The sequence below is a fragment of the Paramacrobiotus metropolitanus genome, unplaced genomic scaffold (genome assembly GCF_019649055.1).
Source record: "Paramacrobiotus metropolitanus isolate TYO unplaced genomic scaffold, Prichtersi_v1.0 Parri_scaffold0000026, whole genome shotgun sequence".
NCBI lineage: Eukaryota > Metazoa > Tardigrada > Eutardigrada > Parachela > Macrobiotidae > Paramacrobiotus > Paramacrobiotus metropolitanus.
The window spans coordinates 202,705-220,788 of record NW_026570246.1 but is presented as its reverse complement, the minus strand read 5'-3'; the positions used below and the strand labels follow the sequence as shown (position 1 = coordinate 220,788).

Here is an 18,084-nt window from a genome sequence, read left to right as displayed (position 1 = left end):
ATAGAAGCCTGCTGCTTAACACTAATAGCTTGTTTACACACTGCGCTGCAGTAATTGATTTCTAAAAATTAATTCAGTACACAGCTGATTTTATTATCAATCAAAAACCATGACAATGCACGTCTAACTGGCGCTGGTAAACGGCGGACGGAGCACTGACTAAAAGTCGTTGTATTTTATTTATATCGCAAACAACGACGAGTGTCGTTAATTATTCATAGCAACGCGTGCCGGTAAAATGCAGACCCACAAACAGCTGGACATAAATCTTTGTTTTCTTTTGCATTAATTTTATTATGTCTGTGGTATGACTAAGGAGGTGAATCAAAATCTTAAATTGTTTCTTTGTCCGTATGCAGCAATAAAAGTGAATCGCAGTGCGTAGAATGCGGCTTGCCAGCTGTGCAGTTTTATCGGTCAAGTGCAGACTAGCAAAGTACCGCTCAAGCGACAAAAGCGTTTCCGGTAACAACGCTAAACAGTTGAGCGGGCATTTATCAACAGCTGCTTCAATAGAAATTCTTCCGGTGTGTTTACGCGAAATTTGTTGGTAATTTTCAGGCTTATCCAAGCAACTGACCGATTGCCTGACTGCTTGACTTGGCAATATAATAACAGATAAACCGACCGTGCATTAAACAGCACAGCGAGACATTTCGGCGTATCTCTTATTAAACGCCTCGCTCGCCACACAACGCCAGCATCCAAGAAATACAATAAACACAGCTCCTACCGATAAATGGTCATCTCAAGGTGACTTCCGCGATCAATTTAGCCGAACTGCTACTGTTGGATTAACTGTAGTGTAGGCGTCGGCATTCCACGTACTTGTACATATGCATTAAATACTGTACATGTTGCATTATGCATATCAGCATATGAGACAAGAATGCGCAATTCTCAGTTTGCTTTTGTTACATCTGCTCCTAATCGCCGGTCACAGCAATAATTTTACCGATAACAAATATTCCGCTAAAGACCTGGTGATTGTCGGCAAAATACCGTTCAGAGAATCTGACCGCGGATGATAACCTTGATTATTTGCATTACAAAGCATGCGGGCATCGTGCGTGTAATTGCAAATTTGTACAGGGTATTGTCACAGCTGCAGCTCTTGTTTACCGATAAATAAAATATGATAAATCATTCGAAATTCCGCGTACTCCATACTGCAAACCACCGTTTTTGCCCTTTCAGGTGCGCTATTAAACGAGCAAAAAACTCATGTACTACAATGGGATAGAAAGAGTCGCTACCGCTGTAACAATTGACATCTATTTTCCACTCAGAATTCACAAACCTCTAAATTATAAAACAAATCGTTGTTTAACAGAAGTATGGATTTCGTATGCTGGTATTAACGAAAAAAATTAAAAGTTAATCCGTTGATAAATTTTTTTAAGTAATATCCACCTATTTTATTGACTTACTTAGTTTTCTGTAAATTAGGGAAGAAATTGTTAATATTAGGCTCGTTAGTTACCAATATCTAGGTGGTCGCTGCATTAAACAAGCTGTACAAGTACTAGGGTAGTACATTTGTCTCATGTTTCCATTCAGTTTTCGAAGAATAATTTCTCTGTGTGGTTATTCATGAATCTATTTTATTCAAGCATGCAGCGCAATAGATAATATGAGATCTAAGGAACACAAAATCCATCAACAACGATTCTAACCGATACAAGGGATTTGAAAACAAACCGGGAAACTGACACGCATTAATGCATCGTGTAACAGTAATCAACTGGCTTTACCGCGCGGTATGACACAGCGCACAGACAGTCCGGTTGAGGGCAGCGGATGCGGCACTATGATGATGGCAGACTTCGCACTGCCACACTTCCGCTTCGGTAATGGGACTGCCGGTGGCCATGCAGATGGGATATTTGGTCTGGCAGGCCGTGCATTTGACATCCCACACCGGCAGCCGCTCACCGCAGTTCAGGCACAATGGACTGGGCAGCGGATCATCCAGGTCGACATCCTTGGGGCTGTGCCTGCATCCCACACAACACACACATGTACAAGTGTACACGCGGCCTCAATTACACACTGCCAACAGACGGCTACTAATTAGACACGTGCGCCTTGTGTAAACTGGAGCATTCGGTTTAAAATAACAAGCTATTTGCATTAGATCACAGCTAAATGGACGTCTGGCTAATGCTTGCTTGCCACACTGACCAATTGAACTTTTCCATAATATTATTGATAGTGCAACATCAATAATCATTCGATCACTCGCATGATTATTTCTTGCCTTTGTTTTATGTTTCACCAGAATAATTTGGCAATTTGTTGGCACAGTTTTTCAGCGGTTTAAATTTTTTTATTGCGAATCGTTATTTGTTAAAATGCAAAATAGTTAATATATTTATTATATAAAATATTTTTGTATTTGGAAGGCAGAAATATTTATGGTGCCTACACTGCCGTGAAACAAGTGCGCGCGGATCTTACTTGGCGAATAAATCATCGGCAAATTCCTCCATTTCTTTGACGATGCTCGCGTCAACGCTCGGCATGTTGGCAATCCGCAGAATAGCTTCATTAGCAACATCCCACCGCTTCAAACTTGTGGCACTTAACGCTGGAAAAACATTTAAACAGCGTAAACGCCGCGAGCTAATCCGCTGCATTTGACCAAAATATCGACACATCCGCAGACAAAAAACAAAAACACCACACGTCGTGTGTTTACCAATCATCGAGTACACGTGCACCGGATCTATTATGTCCGTATAGGAGCACAGTGTTCCGGCGGCTCGCAGGGCTTTCCCATAGTCAGCCTCTTTTGAAAAGACTGCGCCACTAACATCACATTATAGGCTTCCGCAATTCTCCACGGATTATCCAGAAATGGATAGTCGGCGCTTTTTGTTTCTTCCTGCAACAGCTCATTCCTTGCGCCCTGTAAAGATATAAACCTAAATGATCAAAGCAAAGTCCAATAAATTAAATATTCAAAGATAAAGAAATAAAGGAAATTAAAATAATGTTAATAAAGCACCGGCAAAATCCAAAACATAAAAAGCGCATGATAATGCTAAAGATGGCACTAGTATTGTGGTTAAACTTTTTATGAAATTTCGAAGCAGTAGTGTAGTGTCCGGTTGCAGCCCGGAGAATTATGAATCGAAAAAATAAAACGTATAAACATAAATAAAAGATATACGAAACTGATGACTTCAGTTTACCGTTTTCTAAAGATAAGTGTTTGTTTGAACGCGGTTTACCTTGCCCGCTAAAAGCTGGTTGTTACTTTTTCGATATTCTTCCACAGCGATCGCAGCCAGTACGCCTAATTTTTTCAATCTAAGATAATCGGATTCTTTTTTGTGTATCTCCTGATCCAGAATCTGTAATCCGACATAAATTCTGTCAAATCCACCGAACTGTCCGCTTGGCAGTACAGTTTCCAGGAAATAAAGGATAAAGGTCAGCACGTCGATTACCTGGTACAGGCACTTGGCCGCCTCCAGGTAGAGGCTGGAATTATAGTAGAGACTGGCAGCACTCCACAGCGAAGTCTGATCCCCTTGACCTGCTACCTGATCCTGGATGGCTTGGTTCATTAGTTTTGTAACGGTAGCCGGTGTGTACTTTTCTAGGTCGTAGGTGCGTGCTAGTTCGGCAGCCGTCTGGAAATTGTAGCAGTTGGTACACACTTCTACGGCCATGTCGATTTGTTCCGCTTTGCGCAGGATACGAGCGGCTGCCACGGAATCACCTACGCGTACATAATAGAATTATACGTGCATGCGTTCTGTAATATCTTTGGATACTGTCTAAATTAAACCGTTTTTCGTTTAAATGGACAATATAGGTATTGCTTTACCGTAAGAGCCTAACAGGCGACCAATTTGTACTAAGAGCGGATGTCCGGTGGGGAGGATGTCCGCCAGCTCTTCCAGTTTCTGAGTGTCACCGTTCAACATGTAACACTTGTATAAAGCAGCGTAATCGCGGGCTGCTTCGTAGTTTTTTATGGCTTCAGGCCTGGAAAAGAACCAACTGCTCTAGAATCCTGTTATATAAAAATAGAGTTTATTATAAAAAGGATTCATAACGGGCAAAGTCATTGCGTCAGCTGCTCCTAATTCAAGCACTAAGTAATACGCACAATGCCGCGCATTTACGATTGCAGTAGCTTAAATTACGACCTTTACAAATTTTCAAAAAATTCGTGGATATGAATGGGTTTGGATATTATACAGTTCATGATGTTAGGAGTTATCTACAATAGCTTCAGCCACCTGCGCTTTTCTTATGGCGCGTAATGCATGCGAAAAAGACCTACAGTTACAATGATAATAATTACGTAAACATGATTACTGTAAATCACATCAAAATGTATCTGAGCTGATGGGAACGAGCTGCCCGAAATAAATTTCCTTCCTTACAGCAAAAAGCAATCTGAGTTGGTTATAAATACTAGTACAACGGACTCACCAAGCCTGGCGATCATAATAATAATTTCCTAAACCGATATAGGACTCCTTGAGGAGCGTATCATTCTCACTATCCACCGCCATTTCCTTCAAGCGAAACCAGTCACCGGAAATTCTTCGCAGATCCGCCGCCAGATCGGCCCGGTTAGCATCATTGTACTCCTGCTCAGCCCGGTAATGGTCCCCAAAATACGCCGCCACATCCGCCTTGCGCAGATGATCGGACTAAAAATAAACAAAAACATTCCCCTTGAACATCGCTCCCGACCCCGACGTATGCACGTAATTTATCCGCCCGCGGCACACCCACTTTCAATTTCCGGAGTTTACCAACAAACTGAATCCCCGCGTAGTGGGCCCCGCGGATATAGCATAGCTCTGCGACATCCAGATCCAGACGCTGCAGAGCGCGATTAGCCAGCAGATTCCACAGGATGGGATGGGAATGCATTTCGACAAAATGTTGTGCCTCGGTCAGCGAGCCGGAGTCCATCAGTTGGTAGGTTTCGCGCAGAGCTTTGGTGCGCAGAGTGCGGATACAGTTGGCGGGCGGGTCCGTGGGAACAGCCTGCCGGATTATGTCGTCGAGGAATCCCACTTTGATCTCCAAATCTTTGAACTTGCATAAATATCCTTCGTTGGAAATTGGCTCCTGCAGCATAACTGAAGCTTTTATAACTAAATAATATTAAACTACACAGCTGCAATCCGCAACAATAAAAGAAAAAAGTGCTTTACTTAAACATCGCATGTCAGGAATCATTAAAAAGCGTGTGAATCTCGTATAACTGATAACTGTAGTACTCGTATTTTACGGTTTAACATACAGGTCACACATGCATGCACTGTGATGCACATAATCATGTTCAAATTTTGTCGCCGGTTTATTCTAAGGATCAAGACCAGTGTCAATTGCATTTAGAAATGCAACACTTGGATTTTAATTAAGTATTCCACCATCATTTTGTTTACTACCAAAATATTTTTCACTGGAAAGGTAAATAAAGGTAAATACACTTTCACTAAGGATTATCTTAGACCATTTTTATGCAAGAATAAAAGTACATATTGTACCTCTGCATCACGATTCCGGTAGACGAGAGATCGCGTTTTGTGATTAACCACAAACATTTCCGGATCATCTTCCGCCCACATAAAATCCCAAATATCTCTCTTTTCAAGATTGATTTTCACGTCTTTCACGGGCTGAGCATCCTTGGAAAAGAAGATTTCCTCCAGAGCATACATAACACATTGGCCTTCGTGATTCATCAGAAGCAAACGACTACGAAGACAACAAGCGCGTACACACATTTCACTTGCTGGACGATCAGGTTTGTTAATAACTCCTGACACACTTCGACATGCTCATTATTTTAATCAATTTCTCTGTAGACATCAATATATTAAGACCAGTGAAAACTGCTGTTTGATTTTGAGGCAAAACATTAAGCGACACAGATTTGTATTAAGCAATTAAGAACGGTATAAGCAAACCTCGAAGTTTTATTGAGACCCAGTTTCCGCGCTGCCGGTAGTATGGCAGGGTATTCCCGTTCCCAGATCATTTGTGGTAGACTATAGCGAACTAACGTGCCGGATTCCCTTGCCTAACAATTTTTGTATACGAAGCATTAGTATCTATATTTCATAAATATACTAAACGTTGCGGTACAGGAAGACCGCATCAGTAGCAGACATACCACAATAAGAACACTTTTGGATGCCGTGATTGCGCAAACTGGATCCACTGATACCTATGAGAAAAACAGTACAAAAACAAATTTTTTACTGGACCATATACTTATTCTAAAGTTGCCAAACTTGAAAAATTGAAGAGCTCATAAGACTCAAAATCAGAACTGTGCTTATACACATGAGTTACTGCTTATAGGTCACTGAAGCATTTGGGTTCCTGCGCACTGAACCACAACATTCCACAATCTCTCCTACCTCGTATAACCTTTGCCGCTTTTGTTTCAAATCAATGAAACCGTGAGCGTCGTCCACGTGAAAATACCTACAAGCAATCAGCTTCGTTCGTTGTGTTCTTCGATGTATTTTCATTTTGTTGTTACCGGACTATCCAGTCCTTTTTGTCTTATGACGTTTTCAAAAATTTGAGGTGCAAAAATGACAATGAATTGTTTTTATCTGTTCACAACTTATTTTCTAGCATTTAAGAGTCTGTACTCTATATGACATGATATGTTATGTCTACTCTACTTCACCATACTACTACTCTATACTGTCTACTATACTACTACATGTAAATACTTCACTTCCGAGGAAACGACGCGTTAAATAATGGAAGACGTAGCGAAACGGTTAACAGTTTCACCACAACATGCTTCCACAAAGTTCTACGTTATGTAAAGAACTGAAAAAATTCCCAGATTTAAGCTTTTTTGTGTCTAAGGATTCATAGATCAGGAGCACAACTAACCTCTCACTAATGTCCCATTTATTCGACACGGATTCCATACCGCTTAAACGGAAGCTCCATACAAAGACGACTTCCCGGCTGGCGACGAAAATCTGACTGTCACTGGCGGTGATGAATATTGGTTCAATATTCGTGAAAGAAATATTGATTGTGGCCCCGGAATCATTTAACACATACAAATTAAACTACAAAAATGGCAAATCTAATTAAATAACATAATATAATTGAGAAAAATTGCAAATGATTATCCAGAAAAATTAATCTATCTGTATGTACGTATAAACCCTGGTCGGCTGCGTAGATCTGTTTGTACTTTCAAATGAATTTTAAGAAATGTTGTAGGAAATCAGGATGATATTGTGAGAAAAATATTCAAGCAAACTTTCGATAAAATATGAAGCTTCAACCGACTTGAATGACAAAACGTTGCAGCTCGTACCTGAAGCTGGTTGACTTCCGCCGTGACCCTTGTAGCGATAACACAAAAGTCGTTGCCGCCACACAGACATAACACTCTTTGGTTTGTGTAGTGCTTCACGGTAACCTACAATTCAGCTTTGAAAAACCAAGTGTCGTCAGGCCCGAAATGTAGTGACTTACACGTTTCTCATTTTTCAGACTATACATCACCAGAAGTGCATCTTGTGCCTCATCCTTCGCGCAGGAGTAAACAAGCGTGTTTTCAAATACGCAAAACTGAAACAACGATAATGTCTTAAAAAGCGTGAATACGGTTTCCGAAAATCGCACCTTAATCGGGCGCTTTATAACGACAAAATTTAGCGTTCCATCGAGCACCACCGCCAATCGCTGACCGCTGGAATCCCACGATATACTGGAAAGGTTTTTACTGCGAAAACGCATAGAGTATTCCGGTTTTCCATATAGCGAGTACACCATCAGTTGGGCACTTTCTTCCGGCGCGGCCACTGTCTTCCGCGTACGACCCGCAATGGCCAAACTCTTCCCATCTGCGCTCCATTCCACACATACAACGTTCATGGGGACGTTCACCCAGATTGGGTCTGTTAAAAAGAAAACGCCCAGGTACGAGCCTAATTTGTAACGGAAAATAAAAACAATCTTATGAAGATTGTCAGGTACGAATTCTCAGGTTGTCAGGTATGTAAATATGTCAGACTGTATTTTATGAAAATGGTCAGGGTATACCATTTCGTCAAACATTAACGAAAATATACGGATGCGTAATATGCAGAAATTTTGATAGTCTGGCGTACGATGATCTTCTTCGCCTTGTAGCAAGTACAATTTTCCGTCTTCAAATGCAATAGCCAACACGGGATGATACGTGGTGATCCCATCATTGGGGTAGTACCATTTGATGTCGACAAGGGGCTGTTCACTTGGCTTTTCCTCGGGCTTGGATGTTAAAGTGACCAGTCCCTAATGCATCATTGACATGGACTTTCAAACAATTTTTAAGACAACGTACAGCGTATTACGATATTGTTCGCTGCTTTATCGTAGATGAATATCTGTCCCAATGAAGTCCCAACAAGAACAATTTCTCCGTCTGTAGACCACTATAAGAAAAACAAGATCTTATGAAAGTTTCGGTTGGTAATACAAAATGCAAAAGCTTACAGCTGGTACTCTGGCTAGCTTCTGCTCGACTGACCACAACTTGACTCCATCGATTTTGCCAACCATCACCGTACCTTTAATTGTAACAAAAGAGCGCCGCTTTATTATTATGCATTAAGTAGTGTATTTTTTTTTAGTTTCCAAAGGTGTATGTTTATTCTTATTTCGCTTTTTTCCAGTGTTATACGCTTTTATTATTTTTCACGGAAGTAATATAATTTTTGATAGCTAAAAAAATCCGCAACCTCTCACTGGCCATATGACCGTATTTGTTGAACGGGAACGATACACCAGCAGCGCTCAATGTGGAGAAGTGCATATTTCAAAGACAATAAGTGAAATTTGCCAAAAAAGGCAACAGCTTACCGGTTTCGTATACGATGCAAATGCGATCACCTTCCTTAGTCCACTGCATCGCCAGCACGGCTCTCTGCACCGCTCTTGTTGCCATGTAATTCGACCATAAACCTGGAAATCGAATCAATAAAGTATTCACGCAAAACATCTTTTTTCAATCTCAGCAAAGAAATAAAAACAGTTTCAGTCTTCTCCAGAACGCAAACAGCCCATTCGAAGTGACCTTTACAACTGTTCGAAACAATCAAACGATAAATAAGCAGCCAACCTGTTTTGGGATCCAGCTTCCATACTGTCGTGATTCCCTCACTGTCACTGCAAATTTGCAACAACCATATTAACGCCGACGTTGACTGTACACGTTGTATTGTTGTGAACAAATGCCGTGACGATCAAGAACCACCACAGCGCACTAACACTTTTGCGGGTGCAGTGTTGTTGTTGTGCTCCGGTAGTCTGTGCTAGCCAAGAAAAATTACTATGCTCGTGGCCGTATGAGCACAGTGCACATTACATTAACGTAGCACATCCAAAAGCCGTTTATCGATTAGCTACCTGCCCAAGGTAAAGCATAATCACAAATTACCCCGTCGCGACGATGTTGTGCCGAGGGTTCCAGGCAATACTCCGGATAGGCGCTATAAAAATTTATACATACGTGTAGCAGCGAAAAAACATAAAATTTACTATAATTAGTACTAATCGCAACCTTGGTGATTGAACAGATTCTGCTCTCCGGCCTTTCCAGCGTCGCCGTTAGCGCCCTTGGCAGCGGCTTTCGCAGCTCCTGTCAAAACGGCAGAACACCGGTCTCTGAATAAACCGTTACAAGCATTTGTTGCGGTTGTTCGGTATACTTGTTTTTGCGTCCAGCTGACGCATGATGACCATCCCGTCCGAGCGGCCAGCAATGAACATATCGGTGTCCTTGTTCCATGATACGGCCGTGTACTGATGGGTGTCCGTAGAATTTACCTGTACGCAAAGCAGTTTCAGCATGCGCAACGCGTGTGCGCGCGCCCACGAACGATTAACGTACCTTTTGTGAAAGGAATGCGAGCATGTCTGATTTCGAAAATTCAAGAATTATGGTTGCAACCCTTGATTTACACAAGTAACAACCGAGAAGATTTTGTCATTTCAGGTTTTCAGAATTTCAAAAGCACAAATGCAAGCTGGCTACAAGCTACTCAAGATAAAAATGAAATATTTCGCAAAATCAGCTGGCAGTCAGGCACCAACGTCTCTGTAACCGCTAACCGGGTGCGGATGGCCGGATGCACAAACCTGGCTTCTGTTAGCTAAGTACTTGCCCAGCTGTGTTAAGAAATTACTGTACAATGTTGTATGCATAGTTGTTTTAATTGATTATTACAGTTTTCTAATCGTAAAATTAATAATAATCTACGTAATATTGTGGGTGAATGCTGGTCAGTTCTACCAAATCCAAGCGATCGAGTGATCCTTTATTCTTCCTATATTAAAAAAATTACGATTTGTGATTTGCAGAAGCATTGTACTTGCGCTGGTAGTGTGCCAACTTTGACCGGAAGGTACACGGAGTTACTAATAACTTTCATGACTACTGTGTTCTCAGAGCTGTTTTTCAAAAACCTTTTCACCAATATTTCGGGATCCATGTTCCTAAGACGATCTAAATTCGTAAGTGTACGTTAGGAGTAGCCACAGATCCTTATATCAAGATTCAGATCTATATTGCCACGAATGGGATACACCAGAGCCGGCAAACCAGAAAAGACTGACCAAAACCAATATAGGGGGAAAAATGTGTCTAGCCGAACCAATCCCTTGTACTTCTGATGTAAGCCAGCTGGTGGTTTACGTTGTGGCTGCACAGCGTTTTATGTAAAGCGCTGCTATTAAGACTGTGCGGCATTGACGGTACATGTGGAATTAGCTGCACCAGGCAGGTCCGGGCTATAATACAGTTTTAGCCTGTTTACCTGCAGTTGTACGAGTGCAGCTTACCTGTTATCAGTACCTGCAATCTTAATAGCAGCGCTTTACATAAAACACTGTCAAGCCACAACGTAAACCACCAGCTGGCTTACATCAGAAGTACAAGGGATTGGTTCGGCTAGACACATTTTTCCCCCTATATTATATTCTGAAAGCCCGTAGTCGAAAACCCGGCCAGATAGTATTCATTTCTTTTTAAAACCTCTCCCGCTTCGAGCGCCACAGCGGAAGAGTTTTGACTACCTTCACCAAAAGTAACTAAATTATTATAATATTAAAAAATGAAAGTATTTTCCACTAAGCCCGTTAGGGAACGAGTGACCGAGTTACCACTACTGTCCGGTGCACGGAGCCCGTTAGGTCAGCGGGTGACCGGGCTGTCATTATTGTACAGTGTACATGAGTGACCGAGCTACCACTACTGTCCGGCGAACGGAACCGGTTAGCTAAGCAAGTAATCGAGCCACCACTACTGACCGGACATACACCACTGGGCACACACCAACTTCCAGTGAAAAGAACCAGTGAAGTGATGAGTTGCCGAACTAGTGATCCAGTGCACTATCACTGTTTCGAATTTCACACCTTATAGACTGATATTTCGGCTTTCTTTTCGGGTAGAGGATATCGTAAAATTATCTGTATGTATGTACAGCGAAAGGGAATGCTTTCAAGGTTGAGAAAATCATGAACTGATTTGCATAGAAAATTCGTGTTTGCCCTATTGCATGTACCGATCATGTTTCGACGAATAGACTGATGTTAATCTAATAAATATTCATTCAAATTCAAATAAAATGCCCATGGACCACAAGAAACGCGGAGGCGAAGCCGAGGCTGTTTCTTGTAAAACTTATTCTACTGCCGGTTGCATTAATGTATTAAAATACAATAAACGGTTAATGGTGAGAATACGAGTATTCCACCTTTTTATTTTGATGCAACACACGGCCGGCTTCCGCATGTATCCCGCAGTGCAGTGACACAAACCAAGAAATACCGACCCGACCGATTGTTTACATACTTGTAAAAGCGCTTCATACAGTGTAATACTTTTAGGCATTTTCTGCGACACATCGAGGTGTGCGCCGTGCCTTCCTAGCCTGCCACAACACAAACGAATTACCAGACAACACGGGCACAAATCGCAACTGGCAGGCTGATTGTGAATGTTTTATTGATTGTGCTGGCGCAAGAAATCTGGCGTGCAGTGCAGCCGTTGTGTAGGCGTATGACTTCTCCAGGAGTGAATCAATAACGGATAAACTGCACAGCCACAATATCACGACTGCTGCTCGCTCGACGAGTTGCATGCAACACCATTTATCCGAAAAGGACTTACGAAATCAAAATGTTTTCCTTTAATTTAATAAATCCTTAAATCGTTTTTGGAGAAAACACTTTCCGGGGAAAGGTCACCTTGCGGAGGTATGTCGCTCTGTGACCAGTGAACTTACTGCGAGCGTTGTATACAAATTCAGGATGGATCAAGCTGACGCGACTCCGCAGCCGCGCAGAAGCTACCATGTGGCCCCTTCCATCCATGTGTCCTCGGATACGTCGGACGCCAGCGATCAGCCGACCACCTCCAGTGGTCTGCGAGCGCGCAGAAATCTGCCGCATGCCTTGCGGGTAAATGTCAATGTGTACGACATCCACGCCATGGGCATGGATCCCAACGGATCCGGCAGCACCATGTCGCGGCACTCTGCCATCTCCGACGCGGAAATCACCCCCGACACACACTTGCTCAACAAAGTCCCCATCACAGCCAACCACCTTACCAATATTGACTCCCTCAGTCAAGGAGTTCTGTCCAAACGAGGTACCAGCCCACTAACAATTGAAACTGTGACGTTATATGTATCTAAAATATAAGTACAAAAAACTTAACAAAATTTTGACGGAATGGGTACGGTGCGTACCAATATTTATTTTTTCCAAATAATTTGTGAATGGGTGTTTTGTCAAACTGCGGAAATTTCTCAACAGTTTCTCCGAATTAATTAAAATTGTAAACAATTTTTATAGACAAAGGAGCTTAGGTTATCGTTTCTTTTGACAGATAGTTTACGGAAAGGTATGAAGTTTATCGACGATACTCCACGTGGAATTTCGGACACCGCACGTTCTTCTTACGTTCCGCCACATTTACGTCATTTATCGAGATTGCCGGAAAACAGCACATTAAATGTATCTCAGGATAGCGCTTACGACCCCCTACGGCGGTACTCCACATCGACATTAGCGGCGTACAGTGAGGCCAGCAGCGCGTAAGTTAAATGTAAACAACATTAAAACTGTTTTATGGCAACTGAGAAAACGCAACCTGTACTTACTTAATAGGACTACGTACATATCTATATTGTAATAATTATTAACGATAAGTACAGTACATATATAGATATTACGAAACCTACCTGTACCACATTGAGTAGGTCGTAATCTGACATTATCGAAACATATCTACAGTATAAACTGCAAATCTAACAATAAGTAACAAAAACATATTTTAGGACAATATCGACTGTAAGGTAAAGAGGCATACTGCATTTGAATGCTCCTTTTTTTAGTAACTTTTAACTTGGTACCAGTGTTTTTTTGTTAACTTGGTGAAGATGAGAAGCAAGGATTAGTCAGCTTACACTGACGATGCACATCAGAATTATTATAGAAAAATTGTGTTAGACGATCGAGCATGGAGCGTGGAGCGCAGATTCAGGAGCAGCTGCATAAACTAGTCTCAGCATTCCATGAGCGCGCCAGGAAGGTCAAAGAGCAAGTTGTAGTGCAACCACCATCCCCCACATTTTCCGAGGAGGACGAACCACCGGCGGAAAGGCTGACCATTCCGTTAAACCAAATGCCAGTGCGTCCGCCCAGTCCGTCGCCTACCGGTATCGATGCGCGCAATGACCGACGCGGCAGTCTGCGCCGAATGATGTCCATATCGACCAATGTACGAATGGCACAACGTTTTATTTACTCGTTAATTTAGATACACAAGTATTCGGCTAATTTAACAAGCCGAAAATTAGACATGTACAGTGTAATTTTAGAATTTTTTACGCAGTGTTAGCAGGAAACAAATTTTTACACTATTCTTATTTTTACACTATTTATTAGATTTCCACGTTATTTTTTAAAACAAAAGCAATGAGCATATCTAAAATGCTATGACTGGTTGATAAATATAAAAGGTATTTTTAATTTGTGAATTTTAGGCTTCCTCACGTCATTCCAAGATGCGGTTTCCGGGCACATTTGAACCGCAATCCCGACTGTATATATCCTGGCTGTTTACCGTCAGTCTAGCCTTCATGTACAATGCCTACGCAATTCCAATGCGTGCCGCCTTCGATCATTTGCAGAACGAGCATAATCAGCACTGGTGGTTCTTAGCGGATTATTGCTGCGATATTCTCTACCTAATCGATATTATTTTCTTCAAAACATCCGTCAGATTCGTGTCGAACGGTGTATGGATAGAAAATCGGCGGGAAATTATTAAACGCTACGTGCGCTCCTGGCGGTTCAAGCTTGACATTTTGGCATCGGTACCCTTTGACATTTTGTATCTGGTCCGGATTGTCGGCGTCAATCCACTGCTGCGACTGCCCAAAGTGCTCAAATTGCCATCATACTGGGAATATCAGTCAAGGATTGATCAGGTAGCCCGGTCGCCGCATCTGCTGCGGGTGTTGAATTCGCTGGCGTATATGATGTGGATGATCCATGCTAATGGATGCTTGTTTTATTACATCTCCAAGACCGAAGGTAAATTATGCAATTTTATATGGTAATTTTGTCATTCGAGTCTCGCCATCAATCAATCGGGTGTGGCGATACAGTACTTTTTCTGATTACTTGTGCCACAAATTTATCCTGGCTTTCATCTTTTGGCCGAATTTTCGAAGCTGTGCTAGTGCGGAAAGTAATGGCGGAAGTGCGGAAAACATAAACGGAGAACATGGTCACTTTATTTATTTAAAGTGCTGAAATTTTTTTTTGTGACTAGTAAGAATTATTTAGAGTGATTACCCATCTTACGACTTGCGTTACTGCATTGATAAGTATGAGTTTGAGCCAGTGAGCGTTGAGAAATTATTCTATGTAGTTATGTACAACTGCAGTAAATTAAATTCTACTTTCTGCAGGATTTGGAACCAACCACTGGGTGTACGATAATAAAACGCGTCCCGCCTATCTGCACTGTTTCTGGCGCTCCTTTATCGTCGCTACCGCCGTGGGCAACGCCCCGGAACCGGAGAACATCGTCGAGAATGCCTACATGATCTTTTCCTGGCTGGTGGGCGTGTTCGTCTTCGCCCTGCTCATTGGTCAGATCCGTGACATCTTCACGCAGATGACCTATCAGGAAGACCACTACCAGAAGACGGTTGACACGGCCATCCGCTATCTTCAGAATCTCCGCCTACCTAAGGAACTGCAGGTCAGTGTGCGGGAATGGTTCTCCTACAACTGGGAACAGCACAAGACCCTGGATGAGAATTCCCTCCTGGACGGCCTGCCCAAGAAGCTCAAGACGGATCTGGTGCTGTGTGTGCATTATAATACGCTGAGTAAGGTGCAGTTGTTCCAGGGGATTGATCAGAGTATGATACGGGATCTGGTGCTGAAGCTGAAGCCGGTGGTGTTCCTGCCGAATGATTTCATCTGCAAGAAGGGGAGGTCGGCAAGGAGATGTATATTGTCCGCAGCGGGGTGCTGGATGTCATTGCGGCGGAGAATAAGGTGGTGGCCACGCTCAGTGAGGGCAGTGTCTTTGGGGAAATCAGTCTGCTGTCGTTGGCTGGAGGGAATCGCCGAACAGCGGATGTTAGGTAGGTTTCAAGCAATTAAATTTCAGCGCAAACCAACTTGCATACAAGTCATACTTACTTGTACCAAAATTAAAACGCCGAACCACAATGTCAGTTCAAAATACAGATATACTGAGAACATAGCATTGCCCGATGGATATTAATTTTTGTTTTGCACATTCTGTTGAATTGATATCGTTCTTGACTTGTATTAAAGCTGACTGGTGAGTACAGCACATTTTCAAGTGGCTACTGCCCAAAATACGAGTAAGACGAAGAAACCTAATAAGATAAAATGTATGCAATAGCTGTACTGAATTACTAACAATGTATTGTACGGCATTAAAACATTTGGTAAAGACTGGATGCACATAAATAACGTATAATGTTACACATATAAAATATTATATGTACGTAATACGTACTGGGCAGCAGTTGTGCAATCCATCTGATAATAATGCAACGTTAACGTTGTCATTAAACAGCGGCTGACTTCCATGCCGCGACAATTTTTGGCACCATCAGAGACATAAAAGTTATCGTATCTGCACGTTTATTATGTGTTGTTGTTAACACGTCTTTGGGCAAGCATGCAAATTTAACGACGCAGTTACTTTAGTTTAACTGTAGCTTCGAGCTGCTTACCAGTTCCGACGCATTCATTCCTCGAATCATGGTTGAATATACTTACTATGCGTAGATCCAGAACTTTTATAATTTGATTTGTCGTCTTCAGGTCCAGGGGATTTTCAAATCTGTATGTACTGCGGAAAGCTGATCTTAATGAAGTTCTACGTGATTATCCCGAAACGAAGGAAGCGCTGAAAAAGAAGGCTCAGCGGTTGTACCAACGAATTAGTCCGACAGACGAAAGAAAGCTCCCACCACCTGTTGAAGTAAGTCGAAAGCCGGTGTCGATTAACATTCACGTGATGATACTTGTGAGTGGTAGTATCTCGCTTGAGCAGCTTTTCGACTTTTCGGATTTTGTGGCCATGTAAAACATTCTTGGAAAGCCCGTGTAGACTATAGTATCGTCGTTAGAGGATAAAATTGCTTTGGAATTCTCGTAACAGTTCCCTTATCTTTCATGGAAGAAATAGCTAAGCGCGACTGATACGTAATAATTCTGTTGTTTCTTCCAACAAGTGCGGATGTGTAGAATGTATATCTATCTATATACAGGCAGCGGTTCCGTTTTCCTCTTGGCTGAATTTGCCCATGGACACTGCCTAATTTTACTGCATGTGTGACTTTTAAAAACTTACTGACGTTACTGTATATGAATAAGTTATTGATAATGAGAATGTTTAAATGCCGATTTGTTGTGCAGGTCATCAAAACCCGGTCTCCGACCCCGGAATTTGTCCGCACCGTTATCCACGTCCTCGACCCGAAATCCAGCTTAAAGAAACGCCTATCCAAAACCAGCGTGCGTGCGCCCTCCTTCGCCTCCATACCGGCGCCAAAGGAGGCGGACATTAACCCTTCAGAAGAAGAGCTTTGCCTGCCAGAATCCACCAACGATGAGAACATGGAACGCCTACCGACGCCTCATCCCGTACCGGACGTTCCCGCCGATGACCCAGAACTCCACCCGCGCCGTCCCACCTCCACGGAATTACTGCGACGGCGCCGGGAACAGGAAGTCCTGCAGCGCAAACTCTCCTCGGACACGGAAGACGGGCCGAGCACGGCGGCCGCCGCCCCCCGCCGGCGGAAAGCCCGCAGTCCGCTGCGCAGTCGGCAGTCGTTGCGGGATAAATCACCGGCGCCGCTAGCACAAGTGGACAGTGATGATTCCTCCGACATGCGGAGTACGCTGTCGTTTCTCCCGAATTTTCTTGCGGCTCCGCTGCGCCGGTTGTTCCAGCGACCGGCGAAGATTGCCCCGGTGGAGGTGTCGCACGACGAGCAATCCTTTGAGCAGCATGAACTGGTGTCACCGGCCAAACCGGCAGTGAAAATCAGCCGGAACAACCAGATTTTCCGGCTGCCGTCGGTGCCGTCCAATGAGAGTGTCGGCTCCCGACCGCCTAGTGTTCACTCCTCTAGTGAAGAAAATTATGGGAACCTGGATTTGGAGCCGCCGGATCTGGAGCAATCGTCGGATGAGTTTGGGACGTCTGGGTTAACTATTAAGAATATCAACGATCGACCTTAACAGATGCTTATTCTGTCATCTTTTGCTACAAATGCATTCGCGGCGTGCAGTCGATTACTGCCTGTACAGCTAACTACAAGATGTATCTTAAAATGTATCTTAAAATGTATCTTCCTTTGTATCTTAAAACTCTCTCAATCTTTCGGTTATTGATGGGATGAATTACACGGCTACTATCACGTTGCAAATAAAAAAGCCTATGATTATGACTATACTTGGTATTACCTGTATCGAATAATCTGATGCTGTCATAATACT

At 42.8% G+C, this 18,084-nt stretch overlaps 2 protein-coding genes across 2 annotated transcripts; one reads left to right on the top strand and one right to left on the bottom strand.

Annotated features, from left to right (window-relative positions):
- Nucleotides 1–1,607: 1,607 nt before the first annotated feature.
- On the bottom strand, nucleotides 1,608–10,088 carry LOC129587707 (WD repeat-containing protein 35-like). The gene is given in 26 exon segments (XM_055481573.1): nucleotides 1,608–1,997; nucleotides 2,461–2,590; nucleotides 2,702–2,803; nucleotides 2,806–2,896; nucleotides 3,237–3,359; nucleotides 3,456–3,730; nucleotides 3,839–3,999; nucleotides 4,453–4,676; nucleotides 4,762–5,103; nucleotides 5,526–5,736; nucleotides 5,949–6,061; nucleotides 6,155–6,208; nucleotides 6,405–6,471; nucleotides 6,898–7,082; nucleotides 7,337–7,441; nucleotides 7,498–7,593; nucleotides 7,648–7,922; nucleotides 8,136–8,301; nucleotides 8,361–8,441; nucleotides 8,503–8,576; nucleotides 8,869–8,970; nucleotides 9,128–9,174; nucleotides 9,446–9,497; nucleotides 9,569–9,646; nucleotides 9,717–9,834; nucleotides 9,899–10,088. Coding segments are annotated over 26 exon segments (3,543 nt in total). The 5' UTR covers nucleotides 9,923–10,088; the 3' UTR covers nucleotides 1,608–1,750.
- A 203-nt stretch (nucleotides 10,089–10,291) lies between these two features.
- Nucleotides 10,292–18,017, top strand: LOC129587706 (cyclic nucleotide-gated cation channel alpha-3-like). Its single transcript, XM_055481572.1, is given in 9 exon segments — nucleotides 10,292–10,521; nucleotides 11,899–12,664; nucleotides 12,905–13,112; nucleotides 13,528–13,798; nucleotides 14,064–14,616; nucleotides 14,997–15,521; nucleotides 15,524–15,683; nucleotides 16,399–16,558; nucleotides 16,996–18,017. Coding segments are annotated over 8 exon segments (3,051 nt in total). The 5' UTR covers nucleotides 10,292–10,521; nucleotides 11,899–12,321; the 3' UTR covers nucleotides 17,827–18,017.
- Nucleotides 18,018–18,084: the final 67 nt, after the last annotated feature.